Raw genomic sequence first — 25,082 nt, forward strand, 5'->3', positions numbered from 1 at the left:
ATTGATATTATTTCTTTACATTTTTGATAGACTTCAACAGTGAAGCCACTTGGGCCTGGAATGTTTTTTGGGTGAAGAGGTGGAAGGTTTCAAATTACAAATTCAGTTTCTTTAACTGATGTATGATTATTCAGATTTTCCATTTTATCCTGTGTCAGTGTGGGAAGTTGCATTTTTAAAGAAGTTTATTCTAAATTGTTGAGTAGTTATAAAGTTGCTTATAATATTCCGTTAGTATCCATTTATTGTCTGTGGGCACTGTTTTTATGTCCCCCTTTTCATCCCTGATATTGCTACCTCTTTTTTTCCTTTATAACTTTTTTGGATCAGTCTTGCTAGAGGTTTATCAATTGTATTAATCTTTTCAAAAACTCAGAGTTTGATTTTGTTGAACTTCTGTTTTGGTAATGTTTTCTACTTCATTTATTTTGCTCTCATCTTATTTCCTTGCCTCTATTCTTTTGGATTTAATTTGTTCTTTTCTAGTTTTTTTGAGTTAGAAGTTTAGATCATTGATTTTAAACCTTTCTTGTTTTCTAATATATGCATTTCATATATAAAATGTTCCCCTTTGGGTACTTCTTTAATTGAATCATACAAATTTTGATATGTGTGTTTAGTTCAAATTATGTTCTAATTTCTATTGTGACTTCTCTGATTCACAGGTCATTTAGAAGTTAATTGTTTAATTTCTAATTACTTGGGGATTTTTATTTATTTAATTTTTAAACATTTTATTTTTTTCCTTTTTCTCCCCAAAGCCCCCTGGTACCTAGTTGTGTAGTTTTAGTTGTGGATCCTTCCAGTTGTGGCATGTGGGATGCCGCCTCAGCCTGGCCTGACGAGCGGTGCCATGTCCGCGCCCAGGATTTGAACTGGTGAAACCCTGGGCCACCAAGTGGAGCGCGCGAACTTAACATTCGGCCACTGGGCCGGCCCCGATTTTTAGTTATTTTTAAAACAATGATTTTCAATTTAATTCCATGATGGGAGAATGTATTGTTTATACATTGTAAACTCATCTATATTGTATATACAGAGAATATATTGTCTATTATTTCAGTTCTTTGATACCTACTGAGATTAGTTTTATGGCCTGGCCTGTGGTCTGTTTTGGTGAATGTTAATGTCTTTTTGAAGTCTTTAGTTTTGCTTAGCAGTATTTTGAGGTTTTCACTGTAGATGTTTTGCACATCTTTCATTAAGTAAATGAATATTGCAGTGTTGGGTGTAGTTTTCCAAAAATAGCAATTATATCAAATAGTTTGTTTTATTTACTTAATTATTACTACTAATTTATTATTTAATTGAGATATAATTCATATACATAAAATATGCCATTTTAAACTGTACAGCTCAGTGGTTTTTCATAGGTTGTGCAGCCACCACCACCATCTAATTCTAGGACGTTTTCATCACCTCAGAAGGAAACCTCACGCCTGTTAGCAGTCACTCTCCATTTCTCCCACCAATCCCCTGGCAACCACTAATCTACTTTGTCTCTGTGAATTTGCCGTATTCTGGACATTTCATAAGTAGGATCATGTAATATTTGGACTTTTGTGTCTGGCGTCTTTCATGGGGTATGTTTTCAAAGTTCGTCTATGTTGTTGCACGTATCAGTATTTAATTCCTTCTTGTGGCTGAATAATATTCTATTGTATGTATATACCACATTTTGTTTATCCATTCATCAGGTGATGGACATTTTTATTTCCACTTTTTGTCTACTATGAGTGATGCTACTATGAACGTTCATGTATAAGTTTTTGTGTTGTCACGTGTTTTCATTTCTCCTGGGTATGTACTCAGGAGTGGAATTACTAGGTCATGTGGTAATTTTATGTTTACTTTTTTGAGGAACTGCCAAGCTTTTTTCTAAGCTAACTGCAATATTTTATATTTCCAACAGCAGTGTATGAGGATTCCAGTTTCTCTACATTCTTGCCAATACTTAATTCTCCTAGTCTTTGCTGAGAGGCTCTGTGTGTTCAGTGAGGCATACCTTCAACACTCAGCCAGGCTTAACAACTGTGCCATAGCCTTTATTTCCTGCTTGTCAGAGTCTCATGCTCAGAAATGATTGCTTAGGACCTTTTAAGGTCTTTCTTGAGCATGCCCACAGCCGTGGGCACATGTATGTGGCCTTCTAGATTCTCAGGGATATTCAGAACTTTTCAAAACCTCTTATGGACATCTGATACCCCATTTTTACTTTTAAGTTTTTTGGTTATCTTGTTGTTTACCCCAACTGCTTTAGACAGCTGGGATGTTAAACAATTGCAGCTGATTGATTTTGACAAACACACCTGGGAGAAAAGGCTGTTAGCATTGGGCAGGCTCTGAGTCAGGTCAAATAATGAGAAGCCTTTGGAGTAGGGTTTTTAGGGAACTGCCAGTAAGCTCAAATAATAGCAGTTCTCTGAAAATGGGGCTTTGAAAGAGTTCCAATCCTGATCTGACCCCTCCAGTGGTTGCTAGGCTCCTGGTTTCTACTGTGTTAGGCTTTTTGCTTTTTAAGGCTATCTTGGAGCTTGGAAGAGGGGAGCGGGAATAGGGTAAGTTAAAATGCCACAAAGCTTGCTGTTTTTACTGAGATTCAGCCATTTTTTTTTGAATAAATGCTTCTCAGATTGTTGCAAGCCTTTGGTTAATAGAGTTCTGAAAAAGTTGATTTTGACATTTTTTGCTAGTGTTCTTACTGCTTGTATGGGAGAGAGGATTTTTGGAGGCCCTTATTCTGCCATTCCTGGTGATGTCACCCTAATTATTTTTTAAACATTTTTTTATATCCCTACTCTTTCTTTCTTTCAAAATTCTTTAAGACACAAAAAGTTGCAAAAATAGTACAGAGTTCTGGTGCACTCTTCATCCAACTTCCCCCAATTTATGTAAGATAAGTCTTACATAACCATAATATATTACCCAAAACAGGAAATTGATGTTGGTATAGTACTATTAATTTGACTACAGATGTTAGAATTTCTCCAGTTTTTGCATACACTGTTTTTTATTGGGTGGTAGTGGTGTATAGTTCCATGAAATTTTGTTGTGTCCAGATTTGTGTAACCATTAACACGTTAGGGTACTAAACTGTTCTGTTACTGCAAAGAAACTCTTTTGTGTTATCCATTGTGGTCATACTGTCCTCACACCCTTAACCCCTGGCAACTGCTGATCTGTTCTCCGTTGATGTAATTTTCTCACTTTGAGAGTCTTATATAAATGGAATCATACAGTGTGTAACATGTAGATATGGGTTTTATTTTCACTCAGCATAATGCCTTTGAGATCCATCCAAGTTATTGTGTCATAGTTCATTCCTTTTTATTGCTGACTGTTAGTCCATTGTATGGGTGTACCACAGTTTGCTTATTTTTTCACCGTTGAAGGACAGTTGGAGTTTTTTACTATTACAAATGAAGCTGTTATGAACATTTCTGTACAGGTTTGTTTGTGAACTTAAGTTTTCTTCCTTTTTTTTTTTTTTTTTATTAATGTTATGATAGATTTCTTCCTTTTTTTTAGCTTTTATTTTTCCTTTTTCTCCCCAAAGCCCCCCGGTACATAGTTGTGTATTTCTAGTTGTGGGTCCTTCTAGTTGTGGCATGTGGGATGCTGCCTCATGGTGGCTTGATGAGTGGTGCCATGTCCTTGACCAGGATTTGAACCGGTGAAACCCTGGGCCGCCGAAGCGGAGCACACGAACTTAACCACTTGGCCATGGGGCTGGCCCCTGAACTTAAGTTTTCATTTCTCTAAGATAACTATCTAGTAATGTGCCTCCTTACTCATTTTTGTGTCTGTCTGTTTTACCATATTGAAGAGTGGTGTTAAAATTAAGGTTGTGCATTTGTCTTTCTTTTGTTTCTCTCCAATTTTTTTCTATTTTGAAGCCATTTATTTTCTTGATGAATTGACTTATTTTTTCTTTAGTGAAATTCTTTTGTATCTGGTGATTCTCCTTGTTTTAAAGTCTACCTTGTCTGATATTAATTTAGCCACCACAGGTTTCTTATGATTTAATGTTTGCATGGTATATCTTTTTATCCAACCTTTTATTTTCAAATTCTCTATGGCCTTATATTTAAAGTGTGTCTCTAGGAAATAGCATTTAATTTGTTGTTGTCTTTTTTAATCCAGTGTGACTGTGTGGCAGTTTAAATCTTGATCTTTTAGAGAGTGTTTAATCCATTTACATTTAATGTAACTACTAATATGATTAGGTTTAAGTATAACATCCTTTTGTTTTCCATTTATCCTGTATGTTGTTTTGTCTTTGCTGCCTTTTTTTCTAAATTGGGTATATTTTAATTTTTCATTTTATAGCTATACGTTGCTATACAATTTTTAGCTGTACTTTGTTGTATTATCAGATTTTAGTGATTGCTCTAGGAAGTGCAATATTAATTTTTAATTTATCACAACCTATCTTGACTTAGTGTTTTATCATTTCACCTTTGATGTAAGTACCTTTAAAATCTAACTTTACTCTAGACTCAGCCCTGATCTATGGGAACTTGAGAGAAGCAGCAGTCTGTTGATAGAAAAGCAGAACATAGAATCGCAAAATTGATCAAAGTCTGTGATTATCATATACTAGTCATTGAGAATACAAATGTAATTAATATTTAAAAAAATCTTTACCCTTTATGTTTAGGTGATTGAGATCAGTTGATTGAGATAAAGTATAAAGCAACTCGTAAAATCAATTGAAAAGTTTATCAAAGAACTTAGAGAACCTAGGGTGAGGGAATGAATAAAACTTTGGAAGGGAGGACAGCAGTGCCTTCCTTAATACACAACTGTAGGAGCTATCATTCACATTGTGAACAGCACCTTCTGGAGTTATGCAAGGGACAGGTTGTGTAGCCTTACATGGTAACCCTTGGGTATGAGTTTGGTAGGGAAGATTTCCTAAGAGAGGTGGGATATGAGAAATTTTGAAAAGATGAATGGGAGTTTGTGAGGCCTAAGAAGTAGGGGAAGGACTTTGAGTCTTTCTCAGGGAACAGTGAGGTATCATGATTAGAAAATAGATTGTGTATTTTAAAGAGGTAAAGTTAGAGAGGCATGGTATTTCAATGATTTTAGCATGCACATTTCTTCCCTTTTTAATATCTCTGAAATTAGCATGAATCTTACAACTGATTGTGTCTTGCAGTCATCATGAGAAATTGGAATGTATCGTAGAATTCATGGCATCTGAGATTTGAGGAGATATAGTGAGTTCCAACTAGACTCAATGTCCGTTATGTTTCAAAAGCTAAGGCTTTTGGATTTTATCCTGTACATAATTGGAAGCTAGGCCGACTTTAAGTAGAAAAATACCATAGTCGGATTTGTGTAAATAATATAATTCTGATGCTATGTACAGGATTTATTGTGTCTGAAAAAAATGAGCAGCAATGTTGAAATTTAGGCAAGGTCTATAGAGGGCCTAGGTTAAAGGCAGTGCCAGTGGGATGTTGTAGGGTTCCTGGTATGAGAAGTGTTTGATAAAACTGAAAAGATACAGTTGCTAGTAAAGTGGTGCTTATTGATGGAGAGAGATGAATCACATATGAAACTGAGGTTTCTGGATTTAAAGAGAGGATGATTGGTGTAATAGTTAAGGAAAACTCAGTATTTATTCTGGCACCATACTGTAACTAAACATTTTTGCTGGCCAGAGGGCTAATCAGTATTAATATATCAATAGCCAAGACAAATTTTTCTCAGAAACTTTTACTCTGATATCTATGTCAGTGCATAAAATCTGTTAGCTATCCAACAAAATAATTATAGTATAGGTTTATGTTGGCTAGAGGCCTGAATTATGAGACATTTAAAAATTACTGACCAAAAAAAAAAGTAATTCAGAATCTTTCATTCTAGCATCCATTCCAGGAAAAAAAACATTGCTAACATTTGGAAGAAAATAGTAATCTCAGTGTGGATCAGTCATAGTTTTTGGCCATAGACTGGACCCCATCTTGTTCATATCTAGCAGACAAGATCAAAATGAATGCTTACATATATAGTATCTTCATCATTTAACAAGGGTAATACATGTCTTAGTATTTATTGGCCTGAGAACTAGTTTATATGTGTTGGTATTTAAGAAACTAGCTATTTAAAAGAATTAGTGTTTTTAACAGAGTTAATTTATTATATTAGAATGAAGTCATATACTAGTTTCTCAGTTAGAGAGGAAAACCTGACGTGAGTAGTTTAAAGTCATTTGCTTTTGGAAATAATTGTACAGTTTATATTTAACTTTGTGTATGAAGACACCTCTTGGGTGCTACTTTAAATTCCATTTTCCCCACCTCTCACACTAGCCGCTGTTGCTGCATCGGGTTCCACACAGGGTTTGGTCAGTTACAGTTTGACAGCATCTCTCATCAAGGCCCATACTGTGTACTTCTTGCAATGGGGGACAGTAGTCAATGTATAAATTCTTTCTCTTTTGTCTTTTAGACAGGGAGCTCTGAAGCACATTTTATGAGGTTTCCTGAAAAGTTTGATCAAAGGTCACCTGTAGTGGTGGGAATGAGCAGTATCATCTATAATCATGGCCAACTCAATAACACGTTTTTATAGGCTTTTCTCCTTCCTTGTTTCACTCCCTCATCCCTCACTCCAACTTTTCTGACGTCACTTTTCAAATACCCTGCTTATAAGCCTTTGTCTTGGGCTTGCTTTTGGGAGAACCTAGCCTAAGACACCATCTTTTTTTTTTTTTTAGTGTATACCAGTTCATTTTAAAGGCTACAACTCAGGAACAGCCAAATGGAAGAGATGCATAGGGCAAGTCCACAGTGTGAGTTTTCCAACACCACCCAGCAGTTAACTCAATTCTGATACTATCTACCTGGAGATAGTATTAGATCCCACATGTTGAGGTCTCAGTCCCACAGGACTGCCCCTTCCCCCACTTCAGATGCTGGTTGCAAGTTCAGGTTGTCGTTTGTGCTCCTGATCAACCAGCTATAGATCAGATTCCCAGGATCCCCTTGTTGGGTTCAATTAATTAGCTAGAGGGGCTCACAGAACTCAGAGAAACATTTTACTTACTATTTTACTAGTACTAATAAAGTAAAGTATTGGGGGCTGGCCCCGTGGCCGAGTGGTTAAGTTCGCGCGCTCCGCTGCAGGCGGCCCAGTGTTTCGTCTGTTCGAATCCTGGGCGCGGACATGGCACTGCTCGTCAGACCACGCTGAGGCAGCGTCCCACATGCTACAACTAGAGGAACCCACAACGAAGAATACACAACTATGTACTGGGGGGCTTTGGGGAGAAAAAGGAAAAAAAAAATAAAATAAAAATCTTTAAAAAAAAAAAAAATAAAGTATTAGTACTACTAGTAAGTACTATTTTACTTACTAGATTATTATTGTCAAAGGACAAAACTAAAACAATTTAGTAACTTTTTTTTAAATTGAGTTAATGATAGGTTACAATCTTGTGAAATTTCAGTTGTACATTAATGTTTGTCATTCGTGTTGTAGGTGCACCACTTCACCCTTTGTGCCCACCCCCCACCCCACCTTTCCCCTGGTATCCACTAAACTGTTCTCTTAGTCCACATTTTTAAATTCCTCATATGAGTGGAGTCATACACAGATTATCCTTCTCTAGCTGGCTTATTTCACTTAACATAATTCCCTCAAGGTCCGTCCATGTTATTGCAAATGGAATGATTTTGTTCTGTTTTGCAGCTGAGTAGTATTCCATTGTATATATATACCACATCTTCTTTATCCATTCATCTGTTGATGGGCACTTAGGTTGCTTCCACGTCTTGGCTATTGTAAATAATGCTGCAATGAACATTGGGGTACATAGGACTTTTGGGATTGCTGACTGCAAGCTCTTTGGATAGATACCCAGTATGGGATGGCTGGATTGTATGGTAGTTCTATTTTTAATTTTTTGAGAAATCTCCATACTGTTTTCCATAGTGGCTGCACCAGTTTGCATTCCCACCAGCAGTGTATGATGGTTCCTTTTGCTCCACAACCTCTCCAACATTTGTTACTATTAGTTTTAGATATTTTTGTCATTTTCATTTGTTTCCAGGTATTTTTTGATTTCTTCTTTAATTTCTTCAGTGATCCATTGCTTGTTCAGTAGTGTGTTGTTTAGTCTCCACATCTTTGTGCCTTTCTCAGCTTTTTTCTTGTAATTAATTTCTAGCCTTATAGCATGATGATCAAAGAAGATGCTTGTTATTATTTCAATTTTTTTTAAATTTGTAGAGGCTTGCCTTGTTTCCCAACATGTGGTCTATACTTGAGAATGTTCCATGTGCACTTGAGAAGAATGTGTATTCAGCTGTTTTAGGGTGAAGTGATCTATATATGTCTGTTAAGTCCAATTGTTTTAGTTTTTCATTTAACTCCACTATTTCCTTGTTGATTTTCTGTCTGGATGATCTGTCCATTGATGTGAGTGGGGTGTTGAGGTCCCCTACTATTATTGTGTTGTTTTTAACATCTTCCTTTAGGTCTGTTAATAGTTGCTTTATGAATCTTGGTGCTCCTGTGTTGGGTGCATAGATATTTATAAGCGTTATTTGTTCTTGATGAAGTGTCCCTTTGATCATTATATATTGTCCCTCTCTGTCTCTCTGTACCTGTCTTATTTTGAAATCCACTTTGTCTGATATAAGAATTGCAACACCTGCCTTTTTTTGCTTCCTATTAGCTTGAAGTATTGTCCTCCACCCCTTCATTCTGAGCCTGTGTTTGTCCTTGGGGCTGAGGTGTGTTTCCTGGAGGCAACAAATTGTTGGACCTTGTTCTTTAATCCATTTTGCCACTCTGTGTCTTTTTATTGGAGAGTTCCATCCGTTTACATTGAGAGTGATTATTGATGCATGTGGACTTAATGCTGTCAATCTGTCACTCATTATCATGTTTTCCTGCATTTCTTTTCCTGTGTGCTTTAGCCTACCCATTTAATACTGCAATTTCTTATGCTGGGTTTCTTAGAGTTTTCCTTATGTATGTTTTGTGGCTCTGTTCTGTTTTATAGTTTAGTGGCTACCCTGAAGTTTGTATTTAGAATCTCGTGTATAATATAGTCTATTCTCTGGTGGTCTCTTACTTACTTGGCCTATACTGATTTAGACCCTTTGCTCTTCCCCTCCTAAATAATTATTTTCATTTCTTATTCCAACTCGTGTTGTGAATTTGTAGTTAGAGTGATAAGATCGTCCTTGCTTTGGTAGTTTCCTTACCTTTACCCTAATGCTATAGTTGAATATTTGCTATCCTGTTCTGGTTCTATCCATCGGTCTCCCTAGTCTGTAGTTTGTGACCCCTTTCTCCCTTTTTTCTTTTTTCAGGTATGAGAGCCTTCTTGAGGATTTCTTGTATTGGAGGGCTTTTAGTTACAAATTCCCTTAACTTTTGTTTGTCTGCAAAAGATTTAATTTCTCCCTCATATCTGAAGGAAATTCTTGCTGGATAGAGTATTCTTGGCTGAAGATTTTTATCTTTTAAAGCTTTGAATATGTGACTCCATACTCTCCTAGCTTGTAAGGTTTCTGTAGAGAAATCTGCTGAAAGTCTGATAGGAGCTCCTTTGTAGGTTATTCTCTTCTTTCTTGCTTTCCTGAGTATTCTTTCTTTGTCTTTCCTTCTTGCCATTTGTACTACTATGTGCCTTGCAGTAGGTCTTTTTACATTGGCAAATCTAGGAGATCTGAAATCTTCCTCTACACACATTTCTCCGTCAATCCCTAGATTTGGGAAGTTTTCTTCTATAATTTCGTTAAGCACACTTTCTGCTCCATTTTCCTTTTCCATGTTCTCGGGAATTCCTATGATCCTTAAGTTCTTACTCCTCATTGAATCCACCGTCTCTCGGAGATTTTCCTCATTTTTTAAAATTCTTAGTTCTCTTCCTCTGTCTGGAGCCATTCAGCCTGTCTATCTTCAATTATGTTAATTTTCTCTTCTATGATGTCTACACGGGCATTCACGGAATCCGTATTCTGTTTTATCTGGTCCATTGTGTTTTTCATCTCTAGTAATTCTGTTTGATTCTTCTTTATAATTTCAATCTCTTTTGTGAAGTAACTCCAGAACTCATTGGCTTATTTCTCTATCTTTCTCTCTACCTCATTGAGTTTTTTGATTATAGCTGCTCTGAACTCATTTTCACTTAGTTTACCTAATTTCAAGTCCTCAGGACTTAATTCTATGTTTTTATTGTTTTCCTTCTGGTCTGGGGCTTTTATAAATTTCTGGATGGTAGAGGAGCAGTTTTTTCGCATGGTGGTAGAATTCAGTTGCAGTTACAGCCTGTCGCCACTAGATGGGGGTCGGGAGCCGCGTGTTCTGATCTCTTCGCCTTCGGGCAAGATGGCTGTGCCCAGTGTGCTTTTCCGTGTGGGAGGGGCTGCTTTTCTCATGCACCAGTCTGGATTCCTGTCAGTTCTGTTCTCTGGTCTCCCGAGGCCCCAGGTTTATGGGGTACCCGCACAATGAAGCTTTCCCCTGTCAGCGGGTTTCCACTGTACCAGTGACGGGAGTCCTGGATGATTCCCCGGTCGTACGGCCCCTCCCCTGCTCCTTCTCGACCGCACAGCAGGGATCGCACGCAGACTCTAGGGGAGGGAGCGACATTCTCTCCTACCCCGTTCCAGCTCCTCCGAGGCCAGCAGCAAGGTCTCTGTTCTCTGCCTTTTTGGTATTGTAGGTCTCTAACGTGTTGGCATTAGATTTATTCTCTGAAGTTCAGTTTTTCCAATCCTTTGTTGTATTTTGAGGGGAGAGAGTCCCAGGTCAGCTCACCCAGCCATTTTCCTCCGCCCCTTCTCCAATTTAGTAACAATTTTGATGTCCTGTATTTAAGGGAAAACAATGCATGGATTGAGGGAATACAGTGCCTCACAAGCAGTGGAGCACTCTTCCCAGGGGATTTTGGTCAAGAGTGAGTTTTCTGGAGTGTTAGAAGGGGGCAAAGCAGAAACAGAGCATGACTGGCTGGGCTTGCATATCTGATCTTATTTAGAATGACTAAGGAACAAGGAAATAGGTATAGAGTTGGCTGGGCATTTGAAGAGTAGCAGACTGGATGTACTGCATTTCTGGGCAAGTGGACCATACACAGGAACATGAAACTTTGGTTTATTGATGGAGCACTCTGGGCAGGAGTGGCTCCATCTTGGGCCTAGAAATTTATTTCAACCTTATAAAAGGATAGAACTCAAGAATAGCCAGATGGAAGACAAGGATAGATAGAGCAGGATACGTGGGAGGGGATGGGTGCTTTCATCTTTTGTGGGTGAGCCACTCCCCCCAAATTCCCATGTGTTCACCAACCTGGAAGCTCTCTGAACCCTGTCCGTTTGGATTTTTATGGAGGCTTCATTACATGGGCATGATTGATTAAATCATTGGCCACTGGTGATTGAACTTGGTCTCCAGCCCTTCTCCCCTCCTTGGAGTTGGGGGATGGGACTGAAAGTTCCTATCCTCTGATTACCTCGTTGGTTCCCCTTGCAACCAGTCCTCATCCTTAGGTTATCTGGGGGCTTTCCAAAACTCACCTCATTAACCTAACAAAAGATACCCTTATTCGTCTCCTCACTTAGGAAATTCCAAGGGTTTTAGGAGCTCTGTTCCCAGATGGGATGAAGATCAAATATACATTTCATATAAATAACAATATCACAGTGTAGGGGAGGAAGAACTATTCCTCTACTCTCTAGGTCCTTCTGACTGGTCTAAGAATTAAATTTACATGAGACAGAATAACAGGGGAAAATCAAACAAAGTTTAATAACATTTATACGTGGGAGAAACCCAGGAAAACTGAGTAACTCGCCAAAATGGCTCTAGCCACCACCTTCAATACCGTCTTCAGCTAAAGACAAAGAAGGATGTTGGTGGTAGTAGTTTGGGTCTTCAAAGGAAAGGAAGGAAATTTACATGGAGATGGGAAAGCAAATGTTTGATTAACAAATGTTTGCTGGGCCATCTACAGATAACCTGGGATCTGCTTAGCAAGGATCCTCCCAGCCAGTCATACCCAGAGTTATCTATGGTGATGGCCAGTGCTGGTGACAGGCCTTCTATCTTAAATTCTTTTAGGCAGTTAGGGAGAAGGTCAGAGTTTCTTTCAGAGTCTTTTTTTCTTAAAAATAATCAAGCCAGGGGCTGGCCCTGTTGCGCAGCAGTGAAGTTTGCACGTTCTGCTTCTCGGCGGCCCGGGGTTTGCCGGTTCAGATCCTGGGTGTGGATCTGTGCACCACTTGTCAAGCCATGCTGTGGTAGGCATCTCATGTATAAAGTAGAGGAAGGTGGACATGGGTTAGCTCAGGGCCAGTCTTCCTCAGCAAAAAGAGAAGGATTGGCAGTAGTTAGCTCAGGGCTAATCTTCCTCAAAAAAGAAAAAAAAATCAAGCCAAAGAGACACATTTTGGGATGGCTAATTCTGATCCCCCACAGACTTAAGACACAAAGCAGCCTATATATGTAAACAAGTAGGAACTTAGTGTATGAAACTAAACTATAATATTACCATTTATTGTTGATATACAAAGAAAATGTCAAATGATGGTTGAATATGTTTTTTAGACTCCACGTTTCTATGACAGTAAAACCAAAATTCATATAATCCTTACCACAAAGGAAAGAAAAAGGAAACCAAGAAATCTGCCTTGAGGGGCCAGCCTGGTGGTGCTGCAGGTTCTGCTTCTCTGTGGCCTGGGGTTCTACCGTTTCAGATCCTTGGTGCAGACCTATGCACCACTTGTCAAGCCATGCTGTGGTAGGCATCTCACATATAAAGTAGAGGAAGATGGGCATGGATGTTAGCTCAGGGCTAATCTTTCTAAAAAAAAAAAAAAAAAAAAAGGGAATCTGCCTGAGAATAAGTAAAAGACTTTAGCCTCAGAGAAACTTAAATTAATAGAACGTGGATTCATAATGCAAATACTAACAACCTTGTCTATATTACAGCTTTATATTAAAAATGCATTACAGGGACAGCTCTGTGGCCAAGTGGTTAAGTTCACACACACTGTTTCAGTGGTCTAGGGTTTGCCAGTTTGGATCCTGGGCATGGACCTATGCACTGCTCATCAAGCCATGCTGTGGTGACGTCCCATGTAGAGGAACTAGAATCACCTACAACTGGGATATACAACTATGTACTGGAGGTTTGGGGAGAAAAAAAAAAAAAGAGGAAGATTGGCAACAGACGTTAGCTCAGGGCCAATCTTCCTCACTAAAAAAAAGAAAAAACATTACAAAACTAATGCAGATTTGCAAAATGAAATATGATAATTTATATGTTAGTAATAGAAAACCAGCCTCAAATTGGAATAAACAAAATTATTAACCTAAATGTAATTGAAAAGTCCAAAGAGGGTATAGATTTCAGGTAAAGCTTAGTTCAGTGTTCCAGTAACTTCAACAGTAACCTGGTTTCTTTACATTTTTTCCATTCTGTTTTCTGTGATGTCAGATTGATTGCAAGGCAGCCACCTGGGCACCTTGAGATACTTAGGGCTGCCAGTACCTTCTGCACTTGTATCTATTAGGAAGGAAGATGTTCTGTATCTGAGCATTCTTAGAAAAAATCTTGGGTTCATTCTGATTTGATTGGCTTACGTTACATGCCCATCTCTGAAGTGATCACAAAGGCTCGAGAACTGCATTATGCTGATTGGCTTAGGCATTGCTCTGCCCCAGGTTAAGTTGCTCAGACCCCTACTCTCCATGAACTGGGATGGATCAACGACCCAGATCTCTTGAGCAAGGTAATTTGTGGTGAAAGAAAGAGGATGGCAAGGAACAGATAACAAGTACACAATTCTTGTTTGTTAAGAGAATGGCTTCAAATGACCTTAACTGAATTGTAATATTATTTGGCAATAACAAGGCAAATGTTGTTATTATCATTTACTTATTTTATTAATAATAATAATAAAGGAATAATTTACCACTTAAATTTTTTCTAATCATCATTCTCAATAAAACATAAAAAATTATTTCCAGTCTTAAACTTGAGCAATTCATTCCCAGCAGATTCTTGTTCGTTGTGTAAGTGTATTCTTGTCCAGTTACAGTCAGAAAAAAAGTTTTGCTGGAGAGACACATTTAGGAATATGAGTTTAAATATGGTTACTGTGACTCATTGTGCTCATCTTCTCAGTACTTCTTTGACTATAGAAACCATAGGCTCAGAGAGGGTGCATTAATAGTAATACTGTCTTTACTAGATTTTCAAATGGAGTGTAATAAACTATTTTGGGAATACAGGAGATGTTCAAAGGATTGACTTCTTAAAAAGAAGTGTCCCAATTGTAGTCCTTCAAACTAATAGGAGACCATTTGGGGGTGAAGAGGTTAACAGGGGGGCAGGAGGATACTTCTTTGTGGTGATGGAAATGTTCCATATTTTGATTCCGGTGGTGGTTACCAGACTGTACACATTGAACACTTAAAAAGAGTGACTAAAAAGAAACAGCCAAGCAGCCCAGTTAACGCTTCTCCCAAGCTTTTTTCTTCTTTTTTCTTTAACAAGTTCTAGGAGTTTTTATTGTTTGAATAACAATACGCAAATCAGGCAGAGAAGTTCCTGATGAAATGATGGTCAAGTTTCACTGTATCTGCCTGTTGATCCTTCATCTTGTAAACACTTATTTTCTTTTTATATTAGACATTTATTTTGATCACAAATGCAACTTCAGTGTGAATAAATAAATGTATTATCTTTTAACCCTCCTCCATCCAGCTTTCTTTAAGTAGAAAAAGGGACAAATGTCTCTTTATTGTGTATTCAGCCGTAGTTGCCCAGTCTGTAGTTTTAATAAGAGACTGTGATTTAGTGTTCTAAATCATAGTAGACTATAATTGTAGTCTATACCTCCTTCTCTCTCCTTTTTTTTTAGTTTTCTTTTTTTAAATTAATTTCTTTTATCGAGGTCATATTGATTTATAACATTGTACAGTTTCAGGTGTACCTTGTTATATCAGTTTCTCTGTAGACTACATCATGTTCACCACCAATAGTCTAGTTTTTATCCATCACCATATGTATGTGCCCCTTTACCCCTTTCACCTACCCTCTCACTCCCTTCCCTTCTGGTAACCACTAATCTGTTCTCTTTATCCATGTGTTTGTTTATTTTCCACATATGAGTGAAATCATACAGTGTTTGTCTTTCTCTGTCTGGCTTATTTCACTTAATGTAATACTGTCAAGGTCCATCCACATTGTTGCAAATGGGACAATTTTGTCTCTTTTAATGGCTAAGTAGCATTCCTTTGTGTGTTTGTGTGTGTGTGCCTGTGTGTATGTATATATATACATACCACATCTTCTTTATCCATTCATCAGTTGATGGACACTTGGGTTGCATCCACGTCTTGGCTATTATGAGTAATGCTGCAGTGAATATAAGGGTGCATAGATCTCTTTGTATTTTTGATTTCATGTTCTTTGGATAAATACCCAGTAGTGGGATAGCTGGATTGTGTGGTGTTTCTATTTTTAATTCTTTGAGAAATCTCAATACTATTTTCCATAGTAACTGCACTAGTTTGCATTCCCATCAACAGTATATGAGGGTTCCCTTTTCTCTACATCTTCTCCAACACTTATTATTTCTTGTCTTGTTCATTATAGGCATTCTGACAGATGTTAGGTGATAGCACATTGTAGTTTTGACTTGCATTTCCCTAATAATTAGTGATGCTGAGCATCTTTTCATGTATCTGTTGGCTATCTGTCTGTCTTCTTTGGAAAAATGTCTATTCATATCCTCTGCCTAATTTTTGATTGGGTTATTTGTCTTGTTGTTGAACTATATGAGTTCTTTATATAGTTTGGAAATTAACCCCATGTGGATATATGATTTGCAAATATTTTCTCCCATTTGGCGGCTTGTCTTCATTTTTTGCAAGGTTTTCTTTGCCTTGTACAAGCTTATTAGTCTGATGTAGTCTCATTTGTTTATTTTTTTCTTTTGTTTCCCATGCCTGAGTAGACACGCATTCAAAAAGATGCTGCTAAGACTGATGTGAAAGAGTGTATTGCCTATATTTTCTTCTAGGAGGTTTATAGTTTCAGGGCTTACATTCAAGTCTTTAATCCATTTTGAGTTAATTTTTGTATATCATGTAAGATAGTGGTCTACTTTCATTCTTTTGCATGTGGCTGTCCAGTGTTCCCACACCATTTATTGAAGAGACTTTCCTTTCTTGATTGTATATTCTTGGCCCTTTTGTGGAAGATTAGCTGTCCATAGATGTGTGGTTTTATTTTTGGACTTTCCTTATGTTCTGTTGGTCTGTGTGTCTGTTTTTGTGTCAGTACCATGCTGTTTTGATTATTATAGCTTTATGGTATATTTTGAAGTCAGGGATTGTGATGCCTCCAGCTTTGTTCTGTTTTCTCAGGATTGCTTTAACTATTTGGGGTCTTTTGTCCTTCGTATAAATTTTAGGATTCTTTGCTTTATTTCCGTGCAGAATGTCCTTGGGATTCTGATTGGGATTGCATTGAATCTGTAGATTGCTTTAGGTAATATAGACATTTTAACTATGTTTATTCTTCCAATCCATGAACATTTACTATCTTGCCATTTCTTTTTTTTTTTTTTTTTTTTTTTTACTTTTTCTCCCCAAATCCCCCCAGTAGATAGTTGTATGTTTTTAGTTGTGGGTCCTTCTAGTTGTGGCATGTGGGACGCCACCTCAACGTGGCCTGACAAGCAGTGCCATCTCCGTGCCCAGGATCCGAACTGGGGAAACCCTGGGCCGCCGAAGCAGAGCGTGCAAACTTAACCACTCAGCCATGGGGCCGGCCCCTCCATTTCTTTATATCTTCTTCAGTTTCTTTCAACAGTGTCTTGTAGTTTTCATTGTGTAGGTCTTTCACCTCCTTAGTTAAATTTATTACTAGATATTTTATTCTTTTTTTTGCAGTTGTAAATGGAATTATATTCTTGACTTCTCTTTCTACTAGTCCATTATGAGCATATAGAAATACAGCTGATTTTTGTAAGTTGAGTTTGTACCCTGCAACTTTGCTGTAGTTGTTGATTGTAACTTTTAGTTTTCCTGAAGCATTCTTTAGGGTTTTCTACGTATAGAGAGTCATGTAGTCAGCAAACCGGGAGAATTTTACTACTTACTTTCCAATTTGGGTTCCTTTTATTACTTTTCCAACCTAATTGCTCTGGCCAAAACCTCCAGTACTATGTTGAATAGGAGTGGTGACAGTGGGCACCCTTGTCTTGTTCCTGTTCTCAGAGGGATGGTTTTCAGTTTGCTACCATTAAGTATGATGTTGGCTGTGGGTTTGTCATATATGTCCTTTATTATGTTGAGGTAGTTTCTTCTGACCCATTTTATTGAGAGTTTTTATCATAAATTTATATTGGATCTTCTTAAATGCTTTGTTTGCATCTATTGAGATGATCATGTCATTTTTATTCCTCATTTTGTTAATGTGGTGTATCACATTGATTCGTTTGCAGATGCTGAACCATCCCTGTGTACCTGGTATGAATCCCTCTTGATCATAGTGTATGATCCTTTTAATGTATTGCTGTAGTCCGTTTATCAATATTTTGTTGAGGATTTTTACATCTGTGTTCATCAGTCGTATTGGCTTCTACTTTTCCTTCTTTGTGTTGTACTTGTCTGGTTTTGGTATCAGGGTGATGTTGACCTCATAGAATGAGTTAGGAAGCGTCCATGTTTAGTTCTTTGGACTACGTTGAGAAGGATAGGTATTAAATCTTCTTTGAATGTTTGGGAGAATTCTTCAGAGAAGCCATTTGGTCCTGGACTTTTGTTTTTTGGGAGGTTTTTGATTACTCTTTCAATGTCATTACCTGTGATTAGGCTATTCAGATTCTCTGTTTCTTATATATATATTTTTTAAAGATTGGCACCTAACAACTGTTGCTAATCTTTTTTTTTTCCTGTTTTTTCTCCCCAAATCCCCCCAGTACATAGTTGTATATTTTGTTGTGGGTCCTTCTGATGGTGGCATGTGGGACGCCACCTCAGCATGGCCTAATGAGTGGTGCTGTGTCTGCACCCAGGATCTGAACTGGCCAAACCCTGGGCCACCAAAGTGGAGAGTGTGAACTTAACCACTCGGCCGTGGTCCGACCCCTCTCTGTTTCTTCTTGATTCAGTTTTGAGAGGTTGTATGAGTCTAAGAATTTATCCATTTCTTCTAGGTTATCCAGTTTGTTGGCATATGGTTTTTCATAGTATTTTAATTGTATTTTTCTGGTATCCGTTCTAGTTTCTCGTCTTTCATTTCTCTTTTATTTATTTGAGGCTTTTCTTTTTTTCTTAGTAAGTCTGGCGAAGGGTTTGTCCACTTTGTTTATCTTCTCAAAGAACCAGCTCTTAGGTTCATTGATCCTTTCTACTTTTTTTTGGTTTTATTTCATTTATATCTCCTGTAATTTTTATTATTTCTCTCCTTCTGCTGACTTTTTGCTTGTTTGTTCTTCTTTTTTCTGGTTGTGTTTGGTACAGTTTAAGATTACTTATTTGAGATTTTTCTTATTTGTTGAGGTGGGCCTGTATTCCTATGAATTTCCCTCTTAGGACCACTTTTCTTGCATTGCATAAGAGTTAATTTGTTGTATTTTCATTTTCATTTGTCTCCAAATATCTTTTGATTTCTTCATTGATCCAATGCTTTTTCAGTAGCATGTTGGCTAGTCTCCACATATTTGTGACTTCCCTGTCTTTTTTCTTGTAGTTGATTTCTAGTTTCATAGCATTATGGTTGGAAAAGATGCTTGATGTGTTTCAGTCTTCTTAAATTGATTGAGGCTTGCCTTGTTTTCCAATGGTCTGTTTTGGAGAATGTTCCATGTGCACTTGAGAGGAATGTGTCTTCTGCTGTTTTCAGATGAAGTGTTCTCTATATATCTATTAAGTCCACTTGGTCTACGTTTTCATTTAAGTCCACTATTTCCTTGTTGACATTCTGTCTGGATGATCTATCCATTGATGTAAGTGGGGTGTTGGGGTGTTGAGGTCCCCTACTATTATTGTGTTGTTGTTAATTTCTCCCTTTAGATCTGTTAATAGTTGCTTTACGTACTTTGGTGCTCCTGTGTTAGGTCCATATACATTCATAAGTGGTGTTGGTGGAATGTCTCTTTTATCATTATATAGTGCCCCTCTTTGTCTCTCACTGTCTTTTTTATCTTGAAGTCTTCTTTGTCTGATAGGGCAACACCTGCTTGCTTTTGCTTGCTGTTCTCTTGGAGTATTGTCTTCCATCCCTTCATTCTGAGCCTGGGTGTGTCTTAGAGCTAACATGTGTTTCTTGGAGGCAGCAATGTGTTTCCTGGACCTAACAATGTTGGGTCTTGTTTTTCTTTTCTTTTAAAGATTGGCCTTGAGCTGACATATGTTGGCAACCTTTTTATTTTCTTCTTCTTCTTCCCAAAGTCCCATGGTACGTAGTTGTATATTCTAGTTGTGAGTGCCTCTAGCTGTGCTATGTGGGATGCTGCCTCAGCATGGCCTGATGAGGGGTGCCATGTCCATGCCCAGTATCCCAACTGGCAAAACCCCGGGCTGCCAAAGTGGGGTGTGCGAACTTAACCACTCAGCCATGGGGTCGGCCTCTGCATCTTGTTTTTCAATCCATCCAACCACTCTGTGTCTTTTGATTGGAGAATTCAATCCATTTACATTTAGAGTGATTATTGATATATGGGGGCTTAATGCTTCCATTTTCTCTCTTGTTTTTCAATTGTTCTATGTTTCCCTTGTTTCTTTTCCCTTGTATTTCTCACTGCCTTTTCAGTTGGCTGGTTTTCTGTGATGGTTTTCTCTTTATTTATGATTCATGGCTCTGCTCTGATTTTTTTTGTTTAGTAGTTACCATGAGGTTTGTGTAAGAGATCTCAGATAAGATAGTGCATTTTCTGATAGCCTCTTATCTCCATTAGCCTAAGCTGGTTCCATCCCTTCCCTCTTCCCCTTCTGAGTTTTTATTGTCTCAACTTGTTCTTTTCTGTGTTGTGAATTTGTGACTGAATTGAAGTGTTCATAGTTATTTTTGATACTTTCCTTCCCTTTGTCTTTAATGTTATAGTTAAGTGTTTACTAACCTATTCTGGCATAGAGCTGCAATTTTCTGATTCCATTTGTGTATTTTTCTCCTTGCTCAAGGCTTTGTAAACCTTTGCTTTTTAGTTTAAGATAGGAGGGCTCCCTTCAGTGTTTCTTGTAAGGTAGGCCTAGTGGCAATGAAGTCCCTCAGCTTTAGTTTATCTGGGAAAGTTTTTATTTCTCTATCTGAAGGATAGTTTTGCTGGATAAAGTTCTCTTGGCTGAAAGTTTTTGTCTTTCAGTATTTTGAATATATCGTTCCAGTCTCTTCTAGCCTGCAAGGTTTCTGCTGAGAAATCTGTTGCAAGCTTGATAGGGGTTCCTTTGTAGGTTATTTTCTTCTGCCTTGCTGCCCTTAATATATATATTTTTTTTGTCGTTGACTTTACCAATTTTACTGTTGTATGTCTTGTAGAAGGCCTTTTTTCATTGATGTAATTATGAGTTCTTTTGGCTTCATGTACTTGTAAGTCTAGTGCTTTCCCCAGATTTGGGACGTTCTCAGCTATTATTTCTTTGAACAAGCTCTCTGCTCCTTACTCCTTTTCTTCTTCCTCTGGAATACCTATAATCCTTATGTTTCATTTCCTAATTGATTGGGATATTTCTCAAAGAATTTCCTCATTTTTTTTTAAGTCTTAGTTCTCGTTCCTCCTCCACCTGAAGCATTTCTATGTTTCTGTCCTCTAAATTACTAATTCTGTCCTCCATTGCATCAGCTCTATTTTTTATGGAGTTGAGATTATTTTTTATCCCATTAATTGTGTTCTTAATATCCATAATTTCTGTTACTTTTTTAAATTTATTGAGATATAATTCACATAGCATGCAATTTACATATTTACATATTTATTTATTTTGAGGAAGATTAGCCCTGAGCTAACATCTACCTTCAATCTTCCTCTTTTTGCTGAGGAAGACTGGCCCTGAGCTAACATCTATGCCCATCTTCCTCTACTTCCTATGTGGGATGCCTACCGCAGCGTGGCTGGATGAGGGGTGCCGTGTCCGCACCTGGGATCTGAACTGGTGAACCCCTGGCCGCGGAAGCAGAATGCGTGAACTTAACTGCTGTGCCACCAGGCTTGCCCATGTTTGTTTGTTTGTTTTTAATAGTTTCAATCTCTTTTATAAATTATTCCTTCTAGTTATTAATTTTATTCCTGAGATGACTGAACTTTCTGTCTGAGTTTTCTTGTAAGTCATTGAGTTTCTTCATGATAATTATTTTGAATTCACTGTCATTTAGAGTGTAAATTTCTCTTAGTTCATGATTCATTTCTGGAGAGTTGTCATTTTCCTTGTGCTCTGAACTGTTAATGTAGTTCATCGTAGTTCTTGCTGAAGTGATCATTTACTGGTGTATTTTTGATAGTATCAGTTCGCAGATTCCACCTGCCACCACTGCGGGTGGGCAGTAGCTGTGTTTTCTGATCCCACTGCATCTACTGTAGGTTGTGCTGGTAGGGCTGCTCTGTGTTTGTGCGCTGGCTGTATCTGCTTGTGCATTCACCCACGGATGTGCATTCAGGGCCTCTGTGCTCTGCTGGTGGGTCATTCTGCTGTGGGACCACTGTACTTGGCAGGTTACTGGCTGAGGTGGTGCGTTAGGTGAGAGGGGAGGGGCACTCCTTTTGTATGCAGGGCAGCTCTGTTCTCTCAGGTGGCTCTCCTGAACTGCTGCTCTTGGTGGGTGCTCCTTCGCAGGCCCAGCCACTCAGTGGGGAGCATTCCCATGGGCAGGGCCACTGTGACATGGTGTGCACTCCTGCAGGCTGAGCTGCAACTCAGAAAGTATTCGCACAGGCTAGCCTGCCCCTGCCTCCTGTTATGGTCATGCTGGCTACTGTGTGAGGAAAGATCTAGATTGCTGCTACCAGGGTGGGAGAGGGGTATGCTCACCTAGGTCCACTGCCTCCTGAGAATCCACTCTACCCACCTTCAGTTGCAGGGCTGCATGGATCAGTCAGACATCCTGTTGTGCTGTGCAGGGAATCCTCTGCTGATTAATGAAGGTCCATTTAGTTGGAACTTAGAGGGGAGCGACAAAGGGAACAGTTCCCACCGCTGTGATGCTGATATCACTCTCCTCTATAGCTTGTTTTCTTAAACAGTGGGGTACTGGTCCTATTGATATTACTGATAGTCTCCAAATGGTGAGCATGGTAACTCATTTGGGGGCAACTGTCAGAGATCTTCACTAAACTGGAGACCAATGGGAAATTACACAGAGGCAAATTTTATTGAATAAACTATAAGAATTCCTCCCATTGATGCTGACCCACCCATGGCCACTGGTCATTTCATGCTGTCAGTTGGGCTCCTGTTAAGGCATCACTTGTGGTGGAGTTCTGTTCTTTCCTCAGTTTTGAGCATATGGTAAACAATTTTGGAAAACAGACTTCATCAGTCTGTTAAATGTAATTGAGAAATGCATTGTCTATGATACCTGTTGTGAAGGCCCTACCACAGTTATCAGTTTTTCAAGGATAGGGCTCTTGCCTGGACTCCTCTAGGACTTCCTCATTCTCCCTAATAAGTTTCAGTAAATGGGTATCTTACTCATTACAGCTAATTATCTGTCATGTTTAAGTATAGAATTTTGTTGTGATAGACCTTTTTTGCTTTTTAAAAAAGAACATTGTAATTCATTAGCATCAGTCATTAGCTGTTGAACATGAAGGAAAAAGTCCCATGATCTTGCTACTTCTTTTGTTGTATTTTATTTCATCCAATTTAAAAGTCATTATCCTTCCTAAATGTCTCTGGGCTACCTCTAAAATGTTATCTTACATGTAATAGGCGAATCAAAAGGTTTAATAAAGTAGCATGTCAGATTTATTTTCAAGGTGAAGATATTTATTTATGTATTTGTACATTTTACACATCAACTTGTTTTCAGAAGTATTTCTAACTTGTATTTTGTTTATGTTTTTTAGGGAAAATATTCTCTTTGGAATGGGAAATCCTCTTCTTGATATCTCTGCTGTAGTGGATAAGGATTTCCTTGATAAGTAAGTATTAAAGTCTTCATATTTACTATGTGGAACTTATATCTAAAGCAAAACTGATGAAAACTTTACAAGTGAATTTACTGTCTAACACCTTCAATTGAAGGAAAATTCAGGAAATCTAAACCTGTTAATAGCAAGTGCACTATCATTATTTATTGAGTAACTGACCACAATTTTCCCTGAGAAAATTTGGGTATATTTGTTTCTTCCTTGTGCTGTTTTCACTTGAAATTTATTTTTTGTTCTTTGCAAGAAAGAAATATGTATGATTTACCTAATCATTTAATTCCCTAATTTTTATATTACTGTCAGTGAACTGCATATGTAATGGTATCATAATATATATGGGAGAAGAAAGAGGATTAGAGAGGACAAGAAGAATATGCAGGACATAATTCAAAGGCCACAAACCTCTGGTATTTTTCCCTTAATAGTAATATTTGATTTTGTTAACTTAGCTGAGAAATCAGTTTGTGTTTATTTATCTCACTGACTGAGACTATTTGGTACAGAGGAAAAATTAATGAAAAAAAATTAGTGAAAAAAGATTAATAATGAGGAAACAAGGTTCTCTTTCCCTTGAACACCCCAAGTTCTGTGCCCAGGGGAAGTATTTTTTAAATTATTGAGGTAAAATTCACTTGAAATAAAATTTGTAATTTTAACCGCTTTAAAGTGTACAATTCATTGACTGCCAATATATTTGCAGTGTTGTACAACCATCACCACTATTTATTACCAGGACATTTTCATCACTCCAAAAAGGAACCCATACCCAAGTCATTTGAGTATCCCTGCCTGCCATTTCCCCACCCCCACCCAATGCCCAGTCTGCTGAGAACTGTCAGTCTGCTTTCTGTTTTTATGGATTTGCCTATTCTGCACATTTTATTTCATATAAATTAAAGCATATAGTACGTGACCTTTGTGTCTGGCTTATTTCACTTAGCATAATGTTTTTCCAGGTATATCCATGTTATAATAGCATGTTTCAGTACTTCATTCCTTTTTATGGGAGAATAATATTCCATTGTATTGATATACCACATTTTGTTTATCCATTCATTAGTTGATGGACAATTTGGTTGTTTCCTTTTTAGGCTATTGTGAACAAAGCTGCTGTGAACATTTCTGTGCAAGTTTTTGTCTGGATATATATTTTCCTTTCTCTTGGGTGTATACACTGGAGTGGAATTACTGGGTCGTATGGTAATTCTGTGTTTAAGTTTTTGGGTAGCCACTTTGTAGTCCTAGAAGTAGTGTATGAGGGTTTCATTTTCTCCATATTTTTGCCAAAACTTGTTCTTTTCCCTTTTTCAAATTATAGCCATCTTAGTGGGTGTGAAGTAGTATCTCATTGTGGTTTTGATTTACATTTATCTAATGACTAATGGTGTTGAGCATTTTTTCATGTGCTCTTTGGCCATTGTATATCTTTGTAAAAATGTCTTTTGAAGTTCTTCACCCAGTTTTTAATTTAGTTGTCTTTTTGTTGTTGACTTGTAAGAGTTCTTTATATGTTCTGGATAGTAGACCCTTATCAGATATTTGATTTGCAAACGTTTTCTCCCATTCTGTGGGTTATTTTCACTTTCTTGATAGTGTCCTTTGATGCACATGATGTTTTTAATTTCGATGAAGTCCAGTTTATTTCTTTTGTTGCTTGTGGTTTTGCTGTCATATCTGAGAATCTGTTGCTAAATCCAAGGTCATGAAGATTTATGCCTATGTTTTCTTCTCAGAGTTTTATAGTTTTAGCTCTTAAATTTAGGTCTTTGGTCTATTTTGGGTAGTTAGTTTTTGTGTAAGATATGTGTTAAGGGTTTGCTTCATTTTGCATCTAGAAATCTAGTTGTCCCAGCACCATTTGTTGAAGAGATTCTTTTCCCCATTGAATGGTTTTGGCACTCTTGATGAAAATCAATCAACCATAGATGTATGGGTTAATTTCTGGATTCT

General features: G+C 37.8%; 1 protein-coding gene across 6 annotated transcripts in view; it reads left to right on the forward strand.

Annotated features, from left to right (window-relative positions):
* The window catches only part of ADK (adenosine kinase), a 523,666-nt gene that overhangs the window by 43,588 nt on the left and 454,996 nt on the right, over positions 1-25,082 (forward strand). For all 6 annotated transcript variants that reach the window (XM_023625334.2, XM_070227663.1, XM_070227653.1 and 3 more), the window contains one exon: positions 23,049-23,123. In XM_023625334.2, coding sequence (XP_023481102.1) covers positions 23,049-23,123 — 75 coding nt within the window. The remainder of the gene's footprint in view (positions 1-23,048; positions 23,124-25,082) is intronic.

The sequence above is a fragment of the Equus caballus genome, chromosome 1 (genome assembly GCF_041296265.1).
Source record: "Equus caballus isolate H_3958 breed thoroughbred chromosome 1, TB-T2T, whole genome shotgun sequence".
Lineage (NCBI taxonomy): Eukaryota > Metazoa > Chordata > Mammalia > Perissodactyla > Equidae > Equus > Equus caballus.